Consider the following 17,505-nt stretch of genomic DNA (forward strand, 5'->3'; position numbering starts at 1 on the left):
TTTTGAAAAAAAAAGAAGAAAAAGGGTGGAAGAGAAGCCCAGTTAAAACAATGGGCTCAAAAACAAAAACTCAATTGAATAAATGGGCCCAAGAATGAGCCCAATAAAGATAAGCCCAGAAAAGGGCCCAAATATTTGAATTAAAGGAGAACCCGGTCAAAAAAGGGGGATAGCCCAAGTTTAAGCCCGGAAAAGGGCCCAGTTAATTAAAGAATAAGGGCCCAAATACAAAACCCAGATAAGCCCAGAAAAATGGGCCCAAAATATTGTTTATTAAGCCCAGAAAAATAAGCCCAAGATATTGTTTATTTCAAAAATAAAAAAATGAAAATCCTGATCCCATTCGATCAGAATTATAATTCAATTTCTAGTCGAAAGGACAAGGTCGAAAATACCTTCGACCAGGGCTTGAAGGAGGGTTAAATCGACCAGAATCAAATCATATTCGACCAAAAACGACGTATAAATCCTGATCGAAAGGCTTGAAGGAGGGTTAATTTCTAGTCGACGTATTCGACCAGGGCTTAAAAGAATGGCCAATTCGGTCAAGACAAGGGATTCTGACCGAAAATCCTGATCGAAAATTTCCTACTCGAAAATATATATATATGAAAATCCTGGCCGAAATTCGACCAGGATTCTTGCTCGAAAGAATTCTCCTCGAAATCCTGTCGACCAGGGCACAATAGAGGCTAATTCGACCAGGATCCTGGTCGAACAGGATTCCTGGTTGAAACAGGTGTAAAAAAAAAGAAAGAAAAAAGAGAGAGAAAAAGGAAAAAATGTTTTCTGAAAAAGAATTATATATTCTGGAATTCCTGAATATTTTCAGAAAATAAGGAAATTCCTTAAAAATTTTCTGAAAAATATTAATATTTCCAGAAAATGAGGAAAAATTCCTGAAAATTAAGGAAAATCCCAGAAAATTAAGGGGAAACATTCTTGGAAATTAAGGATAAATCCCATAATTAAGGGAAAAATTTCTGGAAATTAAGGATAAATCCCAGAATTAAGGAAAAAATCCAGAAAATTAAGAATAAATCCCAGAATTAAGGGAAAAATGCAGAAAATTAAGGGAAAAATTCCTGGAAATTAAGGAAAAATCCCAGAATTTAGGGGAAAATTTCTGGAAATTAAGATAATTCCTAAGTAATAGGGATAAAGGTAAATCGTTGTAAATGTGTAGGTCGTTCCACACTTTACGCAAAACGATACCCTGTAAGGGAATGAATGAACTTAACTTTTGCGAATCTTATATGGTTTCCCAAAAGTTGGGGGGTAAATGATAGGGAATAAATAAATCCTGATTACGTAATTAAATATTACATTAATTACACATGATTTGGGCTACAAGGCCCAATAAAAAAATGTATGACATTCAGACCAAAAAGGTTAACACATTGATCACGCCTGATGGACCAGATAAGGCCTGATGGAACAAAGAAGACCCAAAACCCTGAATATTAATTAATTTCGTAATTAATTAATAAGGTATAATTCAGCTGAGAAGATGAGTCCTAATGGAGAAATAAATCCTTGTAGATTGGCCTCCAAGGAACCTGGTGGGATAAGTAATCAGCTTCCTACTTTATAGGACTCCAAAGTCCATTCTAATTCTGAGACTTGCCCACCAAGTCTCCTAACCCAAGTCCAATTCAAGGACTCCCAACATCTATATAAGGGGCCTCACCCCACAAATCAGAATTACGTTTTTTGACTTGATCCTTGGCAATCAGCAAGGTACGTAGGTATCTTGTTAAGGCAGACCGAGTCACGAAATACAAGAGCAGTCAAATCGAGACTCGAAACTCACGTTCCTTAGTAATAAATACAGCAGTTATATACCTTAGTTTTTAATCCATAACAAGATCTGATATTTAACTAAACAAAACTGGAAAATAACTTATTCCAAAAATTAGTTCGATTCTTTATTTAGTTGTTTACCTTCTATTAATCATATTAAATGAAGATAAATGATAGTATATGTAAATTAGTCAATTATTAGAAAGAGCGGTACAAGGGTATTTTTTGAATTTTTTTTTAAAATATTGTGTCGGAATAAAAGAAGAAGAATTATTTTTCAAGGTGACCGTAGATATTTGTTTCCATAGACACTAACGAAAACAATAATCCTCATCAAGCACAATCATCAATAAACCATCTCAACAAAACATTTATGTTATGAGTTCTATCAACAATCATAATAATTTAATTTTTGATTATGAGTTCTATCAACAATCATAATAATTTAATTTTTGTCTTAAGTCTACACAAAGTTGAAAATTGGTTTCTAATGACATTGTGCTTCAACTGATCAATGGTTTAAAAGTTTCTAACTAATTGTTTGGATGACATCTAAATACAAGTTTCTAACTTACGTAGGAAGTAGATTTTATAAAGTTTTAATATTTATAAGGAAAGTTTGAAGTTCCATAAAAGTTAAAATTTGTGAGAAGTTGCTTATCAAGCCCTTAAAAGAAAATTACAGTTCCAATAGGCATAACAGATTAAGCTAGAAACTTAAAATGTAGAGTGAAATAACATTTCCAAAAGATGCACAACAAGCATATAAATACTTCCACTATGATTAGTTTGAAACCAAACACCTTGGCAAAAATGTTTACTACAAAGTCGATAAACAAGCACTAATACCTTATACCACCAAAAGATTTTGAGACTACATAATAGACAGGATACTTATAGATTTAAAAACTCTACAACTTGCAACCAATCCATGTACGTCAAGGACTATATAACAGATCATGTCCAATGAAACCATTAGCCAGGTCAATACCCATAGTTCCAAAAGTGTTCTCAATTTCTGTCAACTTCTCTGCACGGAGAGTCTGAACTTCTTGCAATTTAGTTTTTGCATCATCAACACGAGCCTGCAGATTTTGTAGTTTGATTTTAGCATCATCAACACAAGCTTGCAGCTCTTGTAGTTCACTTTTGTCATCATTTATATGGCAGTCAAGTGCATAAAGTTCGGGAATCAGAGGATTTGAAAAGCGGATATGTTCTACATAATCCAATCGGCTCACCACCCAACTTAAATTGAATCCTTTACTCTGCAAGTACGCGAATGCATCCCTGTACTCGACAAGCATATCAGAATCAACCTCGGACAGAGATACTTTGGCAAAGCCATTCACTGAGGTGCAGAACATAATTACATTTATTGTACTTAACTTCTTATTGTTTTTTGTGAAGTTCTCAAAGGTTTCTGGGTACTTAAGCATAATACGATCAAGTAGGCATACAAACTCAGAATTAACCTTATGGCCCAGCCATAACCCGAAATCTTGATTCCCCCCAGAGGTGCTCACCGGATCTTTGCCTATCTCTTCAACTGGAGCATCAATATCTCTAGCCCTGTTGGCATCCACTATGGAATCTTCCACGACATGCTCTTCTGTGCGAGGAATCATGTTCTGGAAAAAAATTAAAAATCAGTGATAGATCTCTAAGACTAAGAAAAGGGCATCTTCATCTGATATATCCAGTTTGAAGTTTGAGCTAATAGTTTGGACTAAATATTAGTACATCACACTATAGCCATTGTCATTGTGCACATATAGGTAAATTATCTGACTAAATAATATCAGTAATCCATGTCTAGTTCTAGAAAGTAAGTCAAAAATATTCACCAAAAAATCTCAATTAAGAGCTGATAATTTATATATACAGTTCCAGTTAGCAATTTGGCATGGCTTCAATATTAAAAAGATACTAGTTTAAAATATTAAAAAGGTCAAGTAGCCTATGATCTCAAATAGTTAGTGCCTTCTCCTTAACCCAGTTGAGTTGTATCAGTTAGCTCAAAGTAACACAATTTCAATCCAAAGAGTTTGAATTGTAATGCATACTCCCTCCACATCAACATATTTATATTACAACGATGTATAGCTTCAGATCTGCATGCTTAATGTATTCCGGCCAAATGACAATTTGGACCCTAATATTTTCACGAGTGAACACTGATCCACAATTTTAGCAAGTAATGTGTCGAATCAAACTTTTTATATCTCATCCTCCTAACAGCTAACCGTCATAAAATATACTCGACATAAACCAGGTCAATACCATTGTTGATACAAATTGCTCAAATAAATGATTTTCAAGATTCAAAATATGAAGTTAAAAAAATAAAAGAATTTTATACAATTTCTAGTGTAAAGATATGGGTTCAAATTACCAATTTGCTGCTGGTGTGAACAAAGTTAATGCTGTCAGATCTAAAAGGGCAAGCTCTTGTTGATAAGATATGTTGTTACTTATAATTCGCTATTCACGATATTTGGACATGAACTAGCTACAAATGATATTAAAATTGGTATGTGCATTCTCTCAATTATAACTCAGATCATCAAAAAGAGCAACATTCTAAAGACAACAGTAACTTTAAAGAACTTAAATCTTCTGTTTTTTTGGACAACCCAATTACAGAAAATTTAAATACTCATGACACTTTTGCCTCCATGAAAAGTTCCTCAACCTTGGGTAATGAAGGACGAGAGATATCCGCTAAGCTAAGCTCTTTTATATATATATATATATATATAAATATATATATATATATCTAGAGAATCATTAATATACTCACCAATTCATTCCCCTGTTCCCCAGCAGTATCACAGCTTAAAAAAAAATCTAAATAATAATAAAAATGTACTGTATACCCTACTAAAAAAAGACAAAATATGCTATGAGTTATCGAGAAGGATAAAATCAAATTTATTTAATACCCGAGGTGATGTCGTGACAATGGTTCCTCTTGAAGAGCCACCAAGCAAGTAGCTTCTAAGAGCAGTAGACATACTCGATTCATTATAGTCAAGTGGTAGCTTCACATACTTCAAGTTATAGAAAGGAGAAGGTTTACTGGCAAGGTCGTCGGAAATCGCAGAGAGTGCCTAGAAAATAATAAAAAAGGATCAAGACACAAACACTAAATATCAATCAAATGAACTAATAACATGGATTGAGCATTTTACAATGCACCGAGAAAATATATATATGCCAATTACTAATGTATTTCTTGTTTGAAGTGCCTCATTTTTCAGGAAGCAAGATCCCTAAAGGAGCTTTAGAGAAATGATATACAGCAATTATTATTCACGGAAACTCACAGATCATAATGACTGTTAACCATTTTTGCCTTAAAACTGTCAAGTTTGGTATTAAACTTAATTTGGAATACTAATCCTTAGATAAAAATCAACGTACATCTTATAATTACAGAATAAACTATTTTTTAATGATTAACGCAAGAGTGTAATTACAACAAGCATATAACATGCATGATCAGAAACTATATCTATCAAGGTTACACATTACAAAATCAAGTATCAAGTATATATTTAATAAGGGAAGCAAATAAAGACATTGCTAATATTATCAAATGATTATATATGAAGTTACCTCAATGCTCTCTAAGTCGAAAGTAAGATTATTGGCATTACCAAACTGGGAAAGCATATGTTGAAACCTCCGATAATATTGCTTCCTATATATCCATTCAATGTTTGTGAACCAACCCTGTAACTTCAAACTTACATTCTTCAACTCAGGAGCTTTAAGGTTGATAGAAAAGATACCAACAGAAGTGAAATTGCAGAGTTTTGGCGTGGAAAGGTAAATGCAACGTTTAGGATCATAAGAGCTGATTCTAAAGTTCAGGTTCAGCAATTGAGGAAAATGTAATAAATAATATGGAAAAGTCAGCATCGATAATGTAAGATTTTGTAGATTGACAAGTTTCGAGAACATAGTACTGCACGGTAGATAAACATTATCCAGTTCTAGACTCAATAAAGCTGGAAAGTTCCAAGCTTTTGCAGACAACTTGCTACACCTATACAGATGTAGACTTATTAAACCAGGCAAACTGAAAGCAAAAGACGCTTTTGACATATCCCAATCATCAAGGCGCAACGTTCTCAGATCATCGGACAAATTGCTAATTCTATCTTCTTCGGTTTCAAAAACCCTCTTTTTCTTCTTCACTTGAGACCCCATTTATCTGCAAACCCTAAGCTAAATCCCCCCGTTCAAGAATGTTTAAGTAGATTATTAGCAACGTTTGAGCTTCACCTTTGCGTTGGTCTACTTGTGTCAATATTTTAAAATTTTAAAAAAATATATAAAAAGAGCGCTGACCCCAATAGAATGTCTTTTTTTTAGCAATTTCAATAGAATGTTATTCATTCCTTATATTTTATATAAGATATTTCATCTTAGTAATTTAGAATATTTATAAAAATTTAATATAAAATATTTGATCTTAATAATTAGTCATAATACACATTGTTATGTGTTAAAACACTCCGTAGTTCTAAGGCTGATTGAAAAGATACTAACAGAATTGAAATTGTAGAGTTTTTGGCGCAGAAAAGTTCATGCAATTATTAGAATCTGAACAGCTAGTCCTAATGTAATGTCCAGGTTCAACAATTGAGGAAAAGATAATAAAATATGCGGAAAAGTTACAGGTACTGGGTTCGATCCTCGCTCACCCCGAGATTTATGAGAACAAATACTCATTTGTAAGGCTATAAGCCATATTTGTCAAAAAAAAAGATATATCAAAAGATGGTAAAAATATTCGGTCCTTTGAAACCCTAATTCTCTCATTTTCTCTCAGTGCAGCCTTTTTTTTAAACATCATAATCGGCGGACCTTTTATCCGTTTATCCGATGAAAAGCCCCAAATTATTTTCTTTGATTTGTTTCTTTTAATAATCTTATTCTTAGGTGAAAAATTTATATCATTTTGATTATGTTTGGTTTGTTTTCCTCGATCTATATTATCGGGGCTTTGATTTGACTTTTTCTTGATTTCAAACGAGGCTTATTGGAGTCGACAATTTAAAGCCGATCTTATGATTCTGATTGTCAGATCTAAGTTTTTTTTTATTTTTCATTTGTTTCCGTGTGTTTGTTTTTCAATTTTTGACTTGTATTTACAGGATGTTTTCTATCCTCGATGATAAGTTTGTTTTTCGCTTATTGATTGTAAGCGGGGTCTTGATTCAGTGATAAATTTTTGTATGAAATCGTAATTTTGGTCGATAACTCAAACAATAACCCATTCGAGACATGATGAAGAGGATATCAGTAATTCAACGAGAAAGCATGAAATGGATACTTGTATTTGTATATACATCATCTTCAAAATATTGGTTAACCGTCTTTTCATGAGAATAGTCGATTACAATTTATTTTTTGTTCGACTTGATCATTAGCGTAGATAACGTATAGTTTTTTTATTAGTGATTACATCTTTGTTCTTAAAAAAATATGGTAAAAATAATTTAATCTTAAATAATGGTAAAATGTATTTATTTTTACAATATTTTTTTGAAGCCATTTTTTTTAAAATATATAATCATCAAAATTTTAATATAATATATTTTATAATAATTCACAACTTAAACTTATTAATAAAATTATTTGAACAAGATTATTTTAAAAATTAAAATCAATAGATAAACTTCTCGTTAAGACATGAATTATTTTTTATAATTTAAATCGAAACAATATTTCGATCTCTTATACCATCTCTATGACTCTCGTTTAATGCAACTCATTTTCTTTTTACATTTTTTCTTTTGACCAATTTTTTTTACATTTAAAATATCAGATAAAAAATATAACTTTAATATAACCATACTTCTTAATTTTGTGGGCAGAGCCCTGAGATTTAAAGTACCTTGTACAAAATTTATAAAGTCTCATAATAACTTGAACAAATAAAAATACATAAAAGAATAAAAATCCACTGAAAATTGTAAAAATAACATTAGTTAATATTAATTAACCAGAAGTCACGTATCCAAGCTTAAATATTTAAGAATGCAAGGAGTTTATTGGTTAATTCATATTTGAACGTTAAAATTTAGAAAATAGATATTAGTCTAATGTTTAAGTTATAAATAAAAATTTAAATATATATATATATATATTGTTTAAATTTATATAAACACATCCATTTTATATTTTAAATCGACATGTTTCATATAAAATATACACTAAAAATAGATATAATTTAAAACAAATTAATTACATAGAGATCGAATAATTTACTTTAATTATATACTACTTTATACGTTGTCACTCAGAAAAAAAAATTAGTATGCAAAGTTAATTAATTAACTTTAATGAAGTCATTGAAATTAGTAGTTTAGGAGAGTACTTGCAACAATTTTCAATGTAAGTATTTTCTGTTGACATGATTTTTATTACAGTGCTTTTAGGATTTTATATGACTTGTTCATGATAATAATTAGAATTTATATAAATGTATAATATTTTTCAATCTTTTTTTCATACACAATTTTTTAACCTTAAAAATCAAAATTATAGTCTTTTTTCTAATTGTTCTTCATCTTGACTAAAAATATTTATACACCTGCATAAAAAAAGAGCCCTACTTCGAACATCTCACACGCCCTCAGGCACGACTCTATTTATGGCAGTGGCGGATCTAGTTTCGAATATAATGGGGGTTAGAATTTTTTTTAACGCGCTCGAGCCGAGTATTCGACATGTTCTCCTTGAGTTCGGCTCGAAATAGGCTTGGGAAGGCTCAAAAAATATTCAAAAATATGATTTTATATATTGAATTATTGCGACATTTTTGGCAGGAAATCCTCTCTTAATTGTTGTATTTGCAATCGTTAGAATCACTAACAATTTTACCAACATATAAACCTAAGGATATTTAATATATTTGTGTTTTTCAACCATCTTTTGAATTAGATCAGGAATACCCTTCAAACTTTGAAAATCATTTTTGGTTCTCATGTCAACTGTATAGTTAGAAAACTGACTTCAAAGTGATAAGACGGATTTCATCAAATTTTGAAGGATAGAATTTTACAAGTTGAACTAATTTTAGCTTATCGAAAACTGATAAAAAATTATATGGATTAAGGTACGAGCACTGTTAGTGTAAAGAATCTTCGTAATTCGGTTATTAACCCTTGTGATAAACATTGATCGTAACTTTTCATTCAAAGCACGTATACACTATTTTCACATTTGGCTATCTTTCTGAACCTTTAACCCTAAGAGACGTAATAAACCCTTCATATTCTTTCATACCTTGTTGACCTAGATTCCTATGATAATATACTTATGCCTACTTTATGTATCGTTCATTGAAACTATCCTGATGACAATCTTGTTATTCCCAGATCAATGTTTGGTCATTTCATTAACTTACAAACCCTCGTATTTCCAATTGGTTTATTCCCTTTTGAATTCTTGAATTGAACCTAAGAATGAATTTCAACTTGTATAAGTCCAAATGATTTCTCATATCTGGTAATGTTAAAATGAATTTGGTCAAATCTGTTATACCTTCCAATATAAAGATTTTCCAAATGAATTTTTGATGGATTGGATAAGGACGTAAGAGGCTAGTGAGACTAGTCCAGTCACGTAAGAGGCTAGCGTGTCTAGTCCAAAATAAAGGCTGAAATAATGCCATAGGTATTTTAATGACCATATGAAGGTCAGTACGGGCTGATCACCCGTACTATATTTAAAAGATGGATATTCCAATCAAGGGTTCTTTGTTATTTTTGTAAAAAGGAAAAATGTATAGGTTTGCTACAACTAATGTGTTGTCTTTTAATTTAAAAAGGAACAGTCTGAATTGAATCTTCTTTAGAATTATGAAATCTGATCGAGAACCCTATCACTTTACTTTGATCACTACGCCATAGATTGGATTCCGCAACCGTTCACACCAGGATTGCAAACAAAAGTGTAATAATAGCCTTCTAAACCCATGTCTATCGCAACCCCTATTTTTTAATATTGTGGTATAGTCAAAATGTGTTACCAAAATGACATGGATGATTAAAGATGATTTTTTAATTTAACTAATTAATAATTAAATAGAAATGATATAATAATTAAAATTTATTTGTAATTTATTTTTAGAAGTTAATAATATTAGTTACGTGATTTATAAAACGTAACAAATCATTATATATATATGTATATTATATATCATTTTAAAATATTTATATATTATTTTTAATAACCTCGTAATTAAATATTTAAAATAATATTTATTAAAAAAAGAGCAATTAATAATTTAAATTTGAGAAAAACCAAGTTGGGCTGGGCTGTGTTTTTATGAATAGTGAAATTGGGCTGGGCTGATAGTGAAATGGGCTGGGCTGTGATTAAAATTGTGGGCGGGAGTTCAATTTTTGGACAAGCGGGGAGTTGAAATCGGTTATAGGCGGTTTTCAGACAAATTTCACAAAACAGAAACTTCACAAATTTCACTCAGCAAAATCGCACTCTCACAAATCGCACTCTCTCACAAATCTCAGAAATCTTACAATTGGAGTTCATCTTTGGCTTCAATTGGAGTTCGATATTACGACGTGGATTTGGGCTTTGTCGGGGTTTGATTACTAGGGTTCCAGTTTGGGGATTCTACAATTGGAGTTGAAGTTTGGAGGTTTCGATCGATTTGAACTACTGCATTCTTATTTCATCAGGTATTATTCATAAATCAAGCTTTTATTTTTATTTCAAATTAGGGTTTCGAGTTGTGTTTATTGAATCAGAAGTGTGTGTATTCAAGTATGTTTATTTGTATGTTATGTGTATTGAAGTATGCATGCTCCTCTCTCTCTCTCTCTCTCTCTCTCTCTCTCTCTCTCTCTCTCTCTCTCTCCCTCCCTCCTTCCCCTCTCTGTATAGATGTCTGCATTTATATTAGTTTGTGTGTATGAATAGTAAATACTCTTGTAAAAAACTCTTGTAAATGTCTGCATTTATATTAGTTTGCGTGTATGAATATTATTTATATTAGTGAGCTCCGAGGCTACGTTTTTAGTAAATACTCTTGTAATAATCACAATCACATTTTGGTAAATGTCTTGAAGTATTGCACGTTATTGATGCATGTTATTGAATATTGATATAAAAAAACTGTAATGATGGAAGGCTGGATTGAACTTCCAAAGTTCAGCGAAGGATATATCAGAGGGATAAGGTTTTTTTTGCGGAATGCATTTTCTAGATACTCTGTAGGTGATGAAATCACATGCCCCTGCAAAAACTGTGATAATCACAGGTGTCATCGTGATGATGTGATTTTTGATCATCTCATCTATAGTGGTCCATCTCCACTATTAGTGAAATGGATTTGTGAGATTTCCAATACAAAAAATGTAAATATGGAGTTTGATGAGGGCGTATATTTCGGAGATAGTTTAGGTGAAATGTTGCACCGTACACACAACTGTTAAGACAAGGGTAGGGGTTCTGGTAAACCAAATGAAACATCTAGGAATTTTTATCGCCTTATTGAAGATGGAAAGCAGCCTCTGTATCAAGGTTGCACAAATTCTCACGACTAGGTTTTATCATTAGGCTTTATACCTTGAAATGTGTACACGGGATTATCGAGTCTGCATTCACTAATTTATTAGAGCTGATTAAAGAGGCCTTTCCAGAAGCACACATCCCTCTTTCTTTTAAGGCCACGAAAAATGTCATTAAAGACTTAGGCCTAGATTACCAAAAAATACACGCGTGTCCCAACAATTGCATGTTGTTTTGGGGAGAAAATGAGAAGGAAGAAGTCTGCAAAGCTTGTAATGCCTCTAGGTGGATTGTAGTGGAAAATAAAGATACAAGTGACGGCATTCCGGAGCAGTTGATGCACAAAGTTCCGGCAAAAGTAATGTGTTACTTTCCACTTAAGTCGAGGCTCCAAAGGCTGTTTATGTGCAAGGAATATGCAGAACTTATGACTTGGCATTCCTCGTGATGGAAAAAAGATGGCAAACTGAGGCATCCGGCAGATGCCGAGGCCTAGAAGAAGATGGATGCCAAATTCCTCATTTTGTGAAAGACGATAGAAATGTCAGATTAGGTCTAGCATCTGATGGGTTCAGTCCATATCGTACAATGAGTACAACTCATAGTACGTGGCCGATTGTGTTAGTAAATTATAATCTCCCACCTTGGTTATGCATGAAGCCAGAAAACTTGATACTCTCAACGATTATCTCCGATCCAGAATCTCCAATAAACAGTATTGATGTTTTTATGCAGCCCCTTATCGCTGAGTTGAAAGATTTATGGGATAAAGGCATAGAAACTTATGATGCTTTAGCTGGAGAAAATTTTAATCTACGTGCAAGTATTTTATGGACCATTAGCGATTTTACGGGGTATGCAATGCTATCCGGTTGGAGCACAAAGGGCTATTTGGGCTGTCCGGTATGCCACTACGAGACTTCTTCTTCGTATTTAAAACATAGTAAGAAAGTGTGCTACATGAACTATATGAAATTTTTAGAGCCGAACCACAAGTGGAGGTTTGATAAAAAGAGGTTCAATGGTGAAATTGAAATGGGAATGAGTCCATCAATTTTATCGGGGCTAGAGGTTGAAGAATTATTAACCGGTTTTCAGAACCAGTTCGGGGCTGCTAAACACAAGAAAAAGGGCAGGAAGAAGAAAGGGGAAAAAACTGATTCTCCTTTTAAAAAAATCAATTCTTTTTGATTTACCATATTGGAGTCAGGACTTGCATCGACATAACCTTGATGTTATACACATAGAAAAAACCTATGTGATAGCATACTTGGTACTTTGCTAAATATGGGTGGGAAATCGAAAGACCATTTAAATGCTCAGTTTGATCTTCAAGAAATGGGAATCAGGATGGACCTACATCCAGTTTTAACAAATGATGGGAAAGCGTACGAGATAAGGGCTGCTATATTTGATATGACGAATAAGGAAAAAGAAATTTTTGTGCAGTGTTGGAGAATGCTAAATTGCCGTATGGTTCTGCATCTAATATTAGACGGTATGTACATACGAAGGAGAGAAAAATCACGGGGTATAAAAGCCATGACGCACATTTCATTCTTCACTACTTATTGCAATTTGCTGTAAAGAGAACACTGAAACCTGAGGTTGCGTTGCCTATGATAAGATTAAGTGCATTTTTAAGAAGCCTTTGGGCCAAAGTTATCGATTTGGCCGATTTAAAGAGACTGCAACATGAAATTATAGAAATCCTGTGTAGTTTTGAGATGATATTTATACAATCTTTCTTCGACATAATGGTGCACCTACCCGTACATTTATGCAAGGAAATTGAGTATGGTGGACCAACGCATCTCCGGTGCATGTGGTCCATTGAGCGATATCTAGGTAAGTTAAAAATGTATGTGCAAAACAGGAGTAGACCACAGGCTTCCATTGTTGAAGGTTATCTCGCAGAAGAATGCATAATTTTCTGTTCAAGATTCTTAAATAATGATGGAGCTGGGAAAATAGGCAAGTATTCTGCTAAATCTGAAATATGTCCACAAAATATGGAATATCCAATCGATTCAAGAAGGAATAAATATGGGAAAGCCATTACTCTAAAAGATTCGTAATGGATGGAATGTCATCGCTATGTTCTTTTCAACTGTGCTAACAAGGAAGTAGAAAGCTTAATAGAGTAAGTTTTTTTAAGTTCTTTTTTTCCAATTAGTATTAAAGAATTAGGATCATTCCGTTATGATTTTATTAATTAGGTCATTATTGTAGGGAACATCGAGCTTTAATTGAAGGCCAAGCTATACCTAAAAGATTTAAAAGGGAGAGAGTTCATACTGATGATTTTTATAAGTGGCTGCAAGAACAAGTTGGAAAAAAGGAAGTTATTTCGCCAGAATTATAAGTTCTTTCAATGGGCCCTAATCGAGTAGCTAAAAAATTTAGTGGATATGTCATTAATGGATTCAGATTTCATACTAAGTTTAGAGATACTAGGTGTACAACACAAAACAGTGGTGTATTCCTAAGTGCCTTGATAACCAGCTTTGCGAGTTCGAAAGATGAGAGTCCACTGGTTAGTAAAGTCAGTTACTATGGAAAAATTGAAGAAATACTGGAAATTGATTATTGGGGAGAAATTTTAGTGGTTTTGTTTAAATGTTGTTGGTACCAAGAAGACACAGACTCGTATAGTCTTATTCGTGTTAATTTTAGTAAATTATGCCAAAAATCTAATCCATATGTTTTGGCATCACAAGTACAACAAGTCTACTACTTACAAGATCCTATTGATAAATCATACCACAATGTCATCAAGAAACTTCCAAGAGACTGGTCTGAGGTTGAATGCCCAGATGCAAATGAAAGCCCAGAGATTATTCGTGCGGGCGTTGAAATTAGTGATGTTCATTGGTGCAGAGATGATGCCCCAATAATAGAGATCCCAGTTACCGAAGAGGAAGAAAATGCTTCTTAGAATTAGAATCCATAATATTTAATTATCATGCTAGTATTTAGCTTATTTCTTTATAACGTCATGATTTGATCTTTGAACCTTCTTTTTATGCTTAAATTGTAATCACAGTACTTATGCTTCGGTGTTTTTGATTTTAGATAAAAATGGGTATTTTTGTCAAATTTTAATTTCAGTTAATTAGTTGTATTTTTCCATTAGTTAATTAGTGGTTGTTTAAGTTGCATTTTAGATAAAAATGGGTATTTTGTTGAATTTTAATTTCAGTTAATTAGTTGCATTTTTCCATTAGTTAATTAGTGGTTGTTTAAGCGTTTGTTTTCTTATAAGTGGCAGAATATTAATATCACTGGACTTGCGTATCTAATATTTTCTATGATTTTTTTTCAGGATGAAAGATGATTCATTCCATGTCAGGATTTACCACAAGGGTCAATTTCAGAATAATAGTTATGTTGGAGGGGACCTGGCTATTTTTAAGTATGTTGAGCGTGATAGGTGGTCTTAGGAAATCGGAGAAATATATACAAACAAAGAAGGGTGGAAATAATGTGGCAATGATGCAGACCTTAATCAATATGATAAAGGAGTAGAAAATCTAGGCTACCTAGATTTTTATGTTGACAAAGTGGTTGATCATAAGATCCAGCCTTTGAAACAGATGCAGCCACATGTGGTGATGCGACCTAGGCCAAATCTATTTGCAGGTATGGTAATTTCCATTTGCTCAATTTTCACTGCTCGAATCCACCATAGATATCACTTACTTTTAGTTTTGATGACTACTTTATTATAGCTAAAAATGTAGGGAAACGGATGTTTGTGACCACTCACCAACTCCAACTGCAACAAAAAAAAGAAACAAGCTGATGTGCGCAACAGTCCTCGGAAGTCAGCACAGCTTAACAATCCACAAGATTTCAACAGTCCTCGTAGGTCTATACGGCTAATAAACAGCCCGAAAAAGTAAACACGGTTGAATAATCAAGAGGTTAACAGTCATCCAAAATTAGTTGGTCAAGAGGTTCATGATGCAACTACCAAAATTACAAGTGTGAAGAGGAAATTGGATTTAAAAAATCCACATAATGAAGATGAAAAAATGGGGGAAAATGAAATTGAAGTAAGACTTCATTATGTTCAGTTTTTTTGCTAAAGTAGAGTATATTGTCATGCAATTCTAAAATTTGAATCATGTTTTATCTGCGGGACCTACCTCCACCACCCCCTTATAGAGTATGAAAAAGCGCGAGCCATTAATATCACGAAAAATAATAGGAGGTTGAAGCAGTTAAGCTTGCCTAAACTAGTGGAAGGAGTTCGAGCTGAGACGAAAGGAAAAGGTTCAGAAAAGACGTTATTCAAGAGGAAGGCTCTGAATATGATCCTGGGGATCATGGAGCAGAGGAAAGTAAAGAAGCTGAAAATGGAGAGTAAAAAAGAAAGGCGTGTCATGTCTACTATGATTCATTTTAATTGGATATTAATTATGCCTGTAAATTAAATTTTATTGCATTATTGTTTTTTACACTACAGAGAAGTATAAAAGAGCTGAATAGGAATCCTCTTGGTGGTAGACCAACAACCCGTTCACGGGTGAATGGTACAACTGCCCCAGAGAAAGATGCATCAACCGAGGCACCACATGCTTCAGTTCCGGTAGAGCCTGCTACACAAATCCAGTTTCCACGAATTGAGGGGTAGGAATAATGGCGGCTTATGTAGCTATGCGGAAGCGTCAAGAGAAATAAAATGCTGAGAAAACTATAGAAATTGGTAGTGGAAGTGGAACCGCAAATGAGCGAGTTGATGCAAATGATGCATTTCCTGATCTTGGAGAAGAATCCGAACAAGGTTAGCATCTTTAGTCTCGCAATTATCGTTCTTTCTAGTGTGTACTTGAATTATGTATGAAATGATTTGGTATTAATTGTTTATCTTTTATATGTATACTTGACAATTACAGTTGAAGTTCCTAAAAAGAAAAGAGGGCCAACAATTATGAATAAATTCATACAAGGCCCTTTGACAAAAGAATTGTCCTCGGCATGAATAAGGAATTTCAACCTATATCTGACAGTGACAAAGTTGTGTATGAATTTGGTCAATTTCTTGGGACATTGAAGAATTGTGTACCACTTACCTATAAATCTTGGAAAGATGTTCCTGAAAATTTAAAGACCACTTTGCTGAATTACGTCAAGGTATTCTAAACTACAATTTTTTCAAATTCCTTGCTTATATTAAAATATTGATCATAGTAGGAATTTGCAAGTGTAAAATGTTGGTCATAGTAGGAAAATTGTATTTAATTGATTTTTCTCAATTTCTTTGCTTCTAAACTGAAATTTAAATAATTTATTTATGATTTGTATGTAAGCAATGATACATATTTCCTGATGAGTTGGAAGCCTGGGTGTTGAAGTCAATTAATGCTGATTGGAAGGGGTACAAGAGTCGTACTAAGAATCGGCATACATATGTGGACACACACACTACTGGTACTAAATTATTTTCACAACTTCGACATAAGATGGTATGTTCTTGACCGTTCTGAAAGGAAAATTTGAATTATTTTTAATTCCCTTCTTTACTATTCTGACAAGAGATATTTGATTTAATGGCATATATTGGATCATTATGTAATGAAAAAGACAGTGTTGAAATTTTAGTCTACAATTTTCATTTCTAAATTTCTTTATCTAAAGAAATATAGATAAAGGATTTTTAGATAAATGTTTTTTTATTTCATTTCTTTCTTTAAAAAGTCAATATTAGTTTGAGTAATTTTAATGGATTTAAATTTGCATCTAGGTCAACGATTCAGACGCAACAGTTTTTGTTAAGACTCGAAAAAGAAAAGCCGGTCGCAAGTATAAAACTGATGGCAGAATATCTAACTTCATAATTGTAAGTATTCTTAATTTTGTTCATCACCTGCTAGTCTTAATTATGGATTACAAATATTTGGATTGACTTGTTTCTGGCTTTATTTGGTAGGAAAAAAATTGAAAATGTCTTGGGAAGTGATTTATCAGGACCAACTGATGGTGTGAATGAGCTTCTGTTGGATATAAAAGGACATGGTCCTTCTTGGCTTGTAGGGAGATCTGTCAAGCCTGTCAAAGGTTCTAGCCCGACAAAGTCACAAATCAATGACTTGACAGAAAAGATTCGGGAAGAAGTTACTGCAGAAATGGAAGAAAAGATGA

General features: G+C 33.0%; 1 protein-coding gene across 1 annotated transcript; it reads right to left on the reverse strand.

Annotated features, from left to right (window-relative positions):
• Positions 1–2,657: 2,657 nt before the first annotated feature.
• Positions 2,658–6,062, reverse strand: LOC141721791 (uncharacterized). The gene is made up of 3 exons (XM_074524909.1): positions 5,425–6,062; positions 4,749–4,916; positions 2,658–3,434 (listed from the first exon to the last, which is right to left on the reverse strand). The coding sequence occupies exons 1-3, from the start codon at positions 6,019–6,021 to the stop codon at positions 2,742–2,744; spliced, it is 1,458 nt and encodes a 485-aa protein (XP_074381010.1). The 5' UTR covers positions 6,022–6,062; the 3' UTR covers positions 2,658–2,741.
• Positions 6,063–17,505: the final 11,443 nt, after the last annotated feature.

This window comes from Apium graveolens, chromosome 1 (assembly GCF_009905375.1).
Source record: "Apium graveolens cultivar Ventura chromosome 1, ASM990537v1, whole genome shotgun sequence".
Classification (NCBI taxonomy): domain Eukaryota; kingdom Viridiplantae; phylum Streptophyta; class Magnoliopsida; order Apiales; family Apiaceae; genus Apium; species Apium graveolens.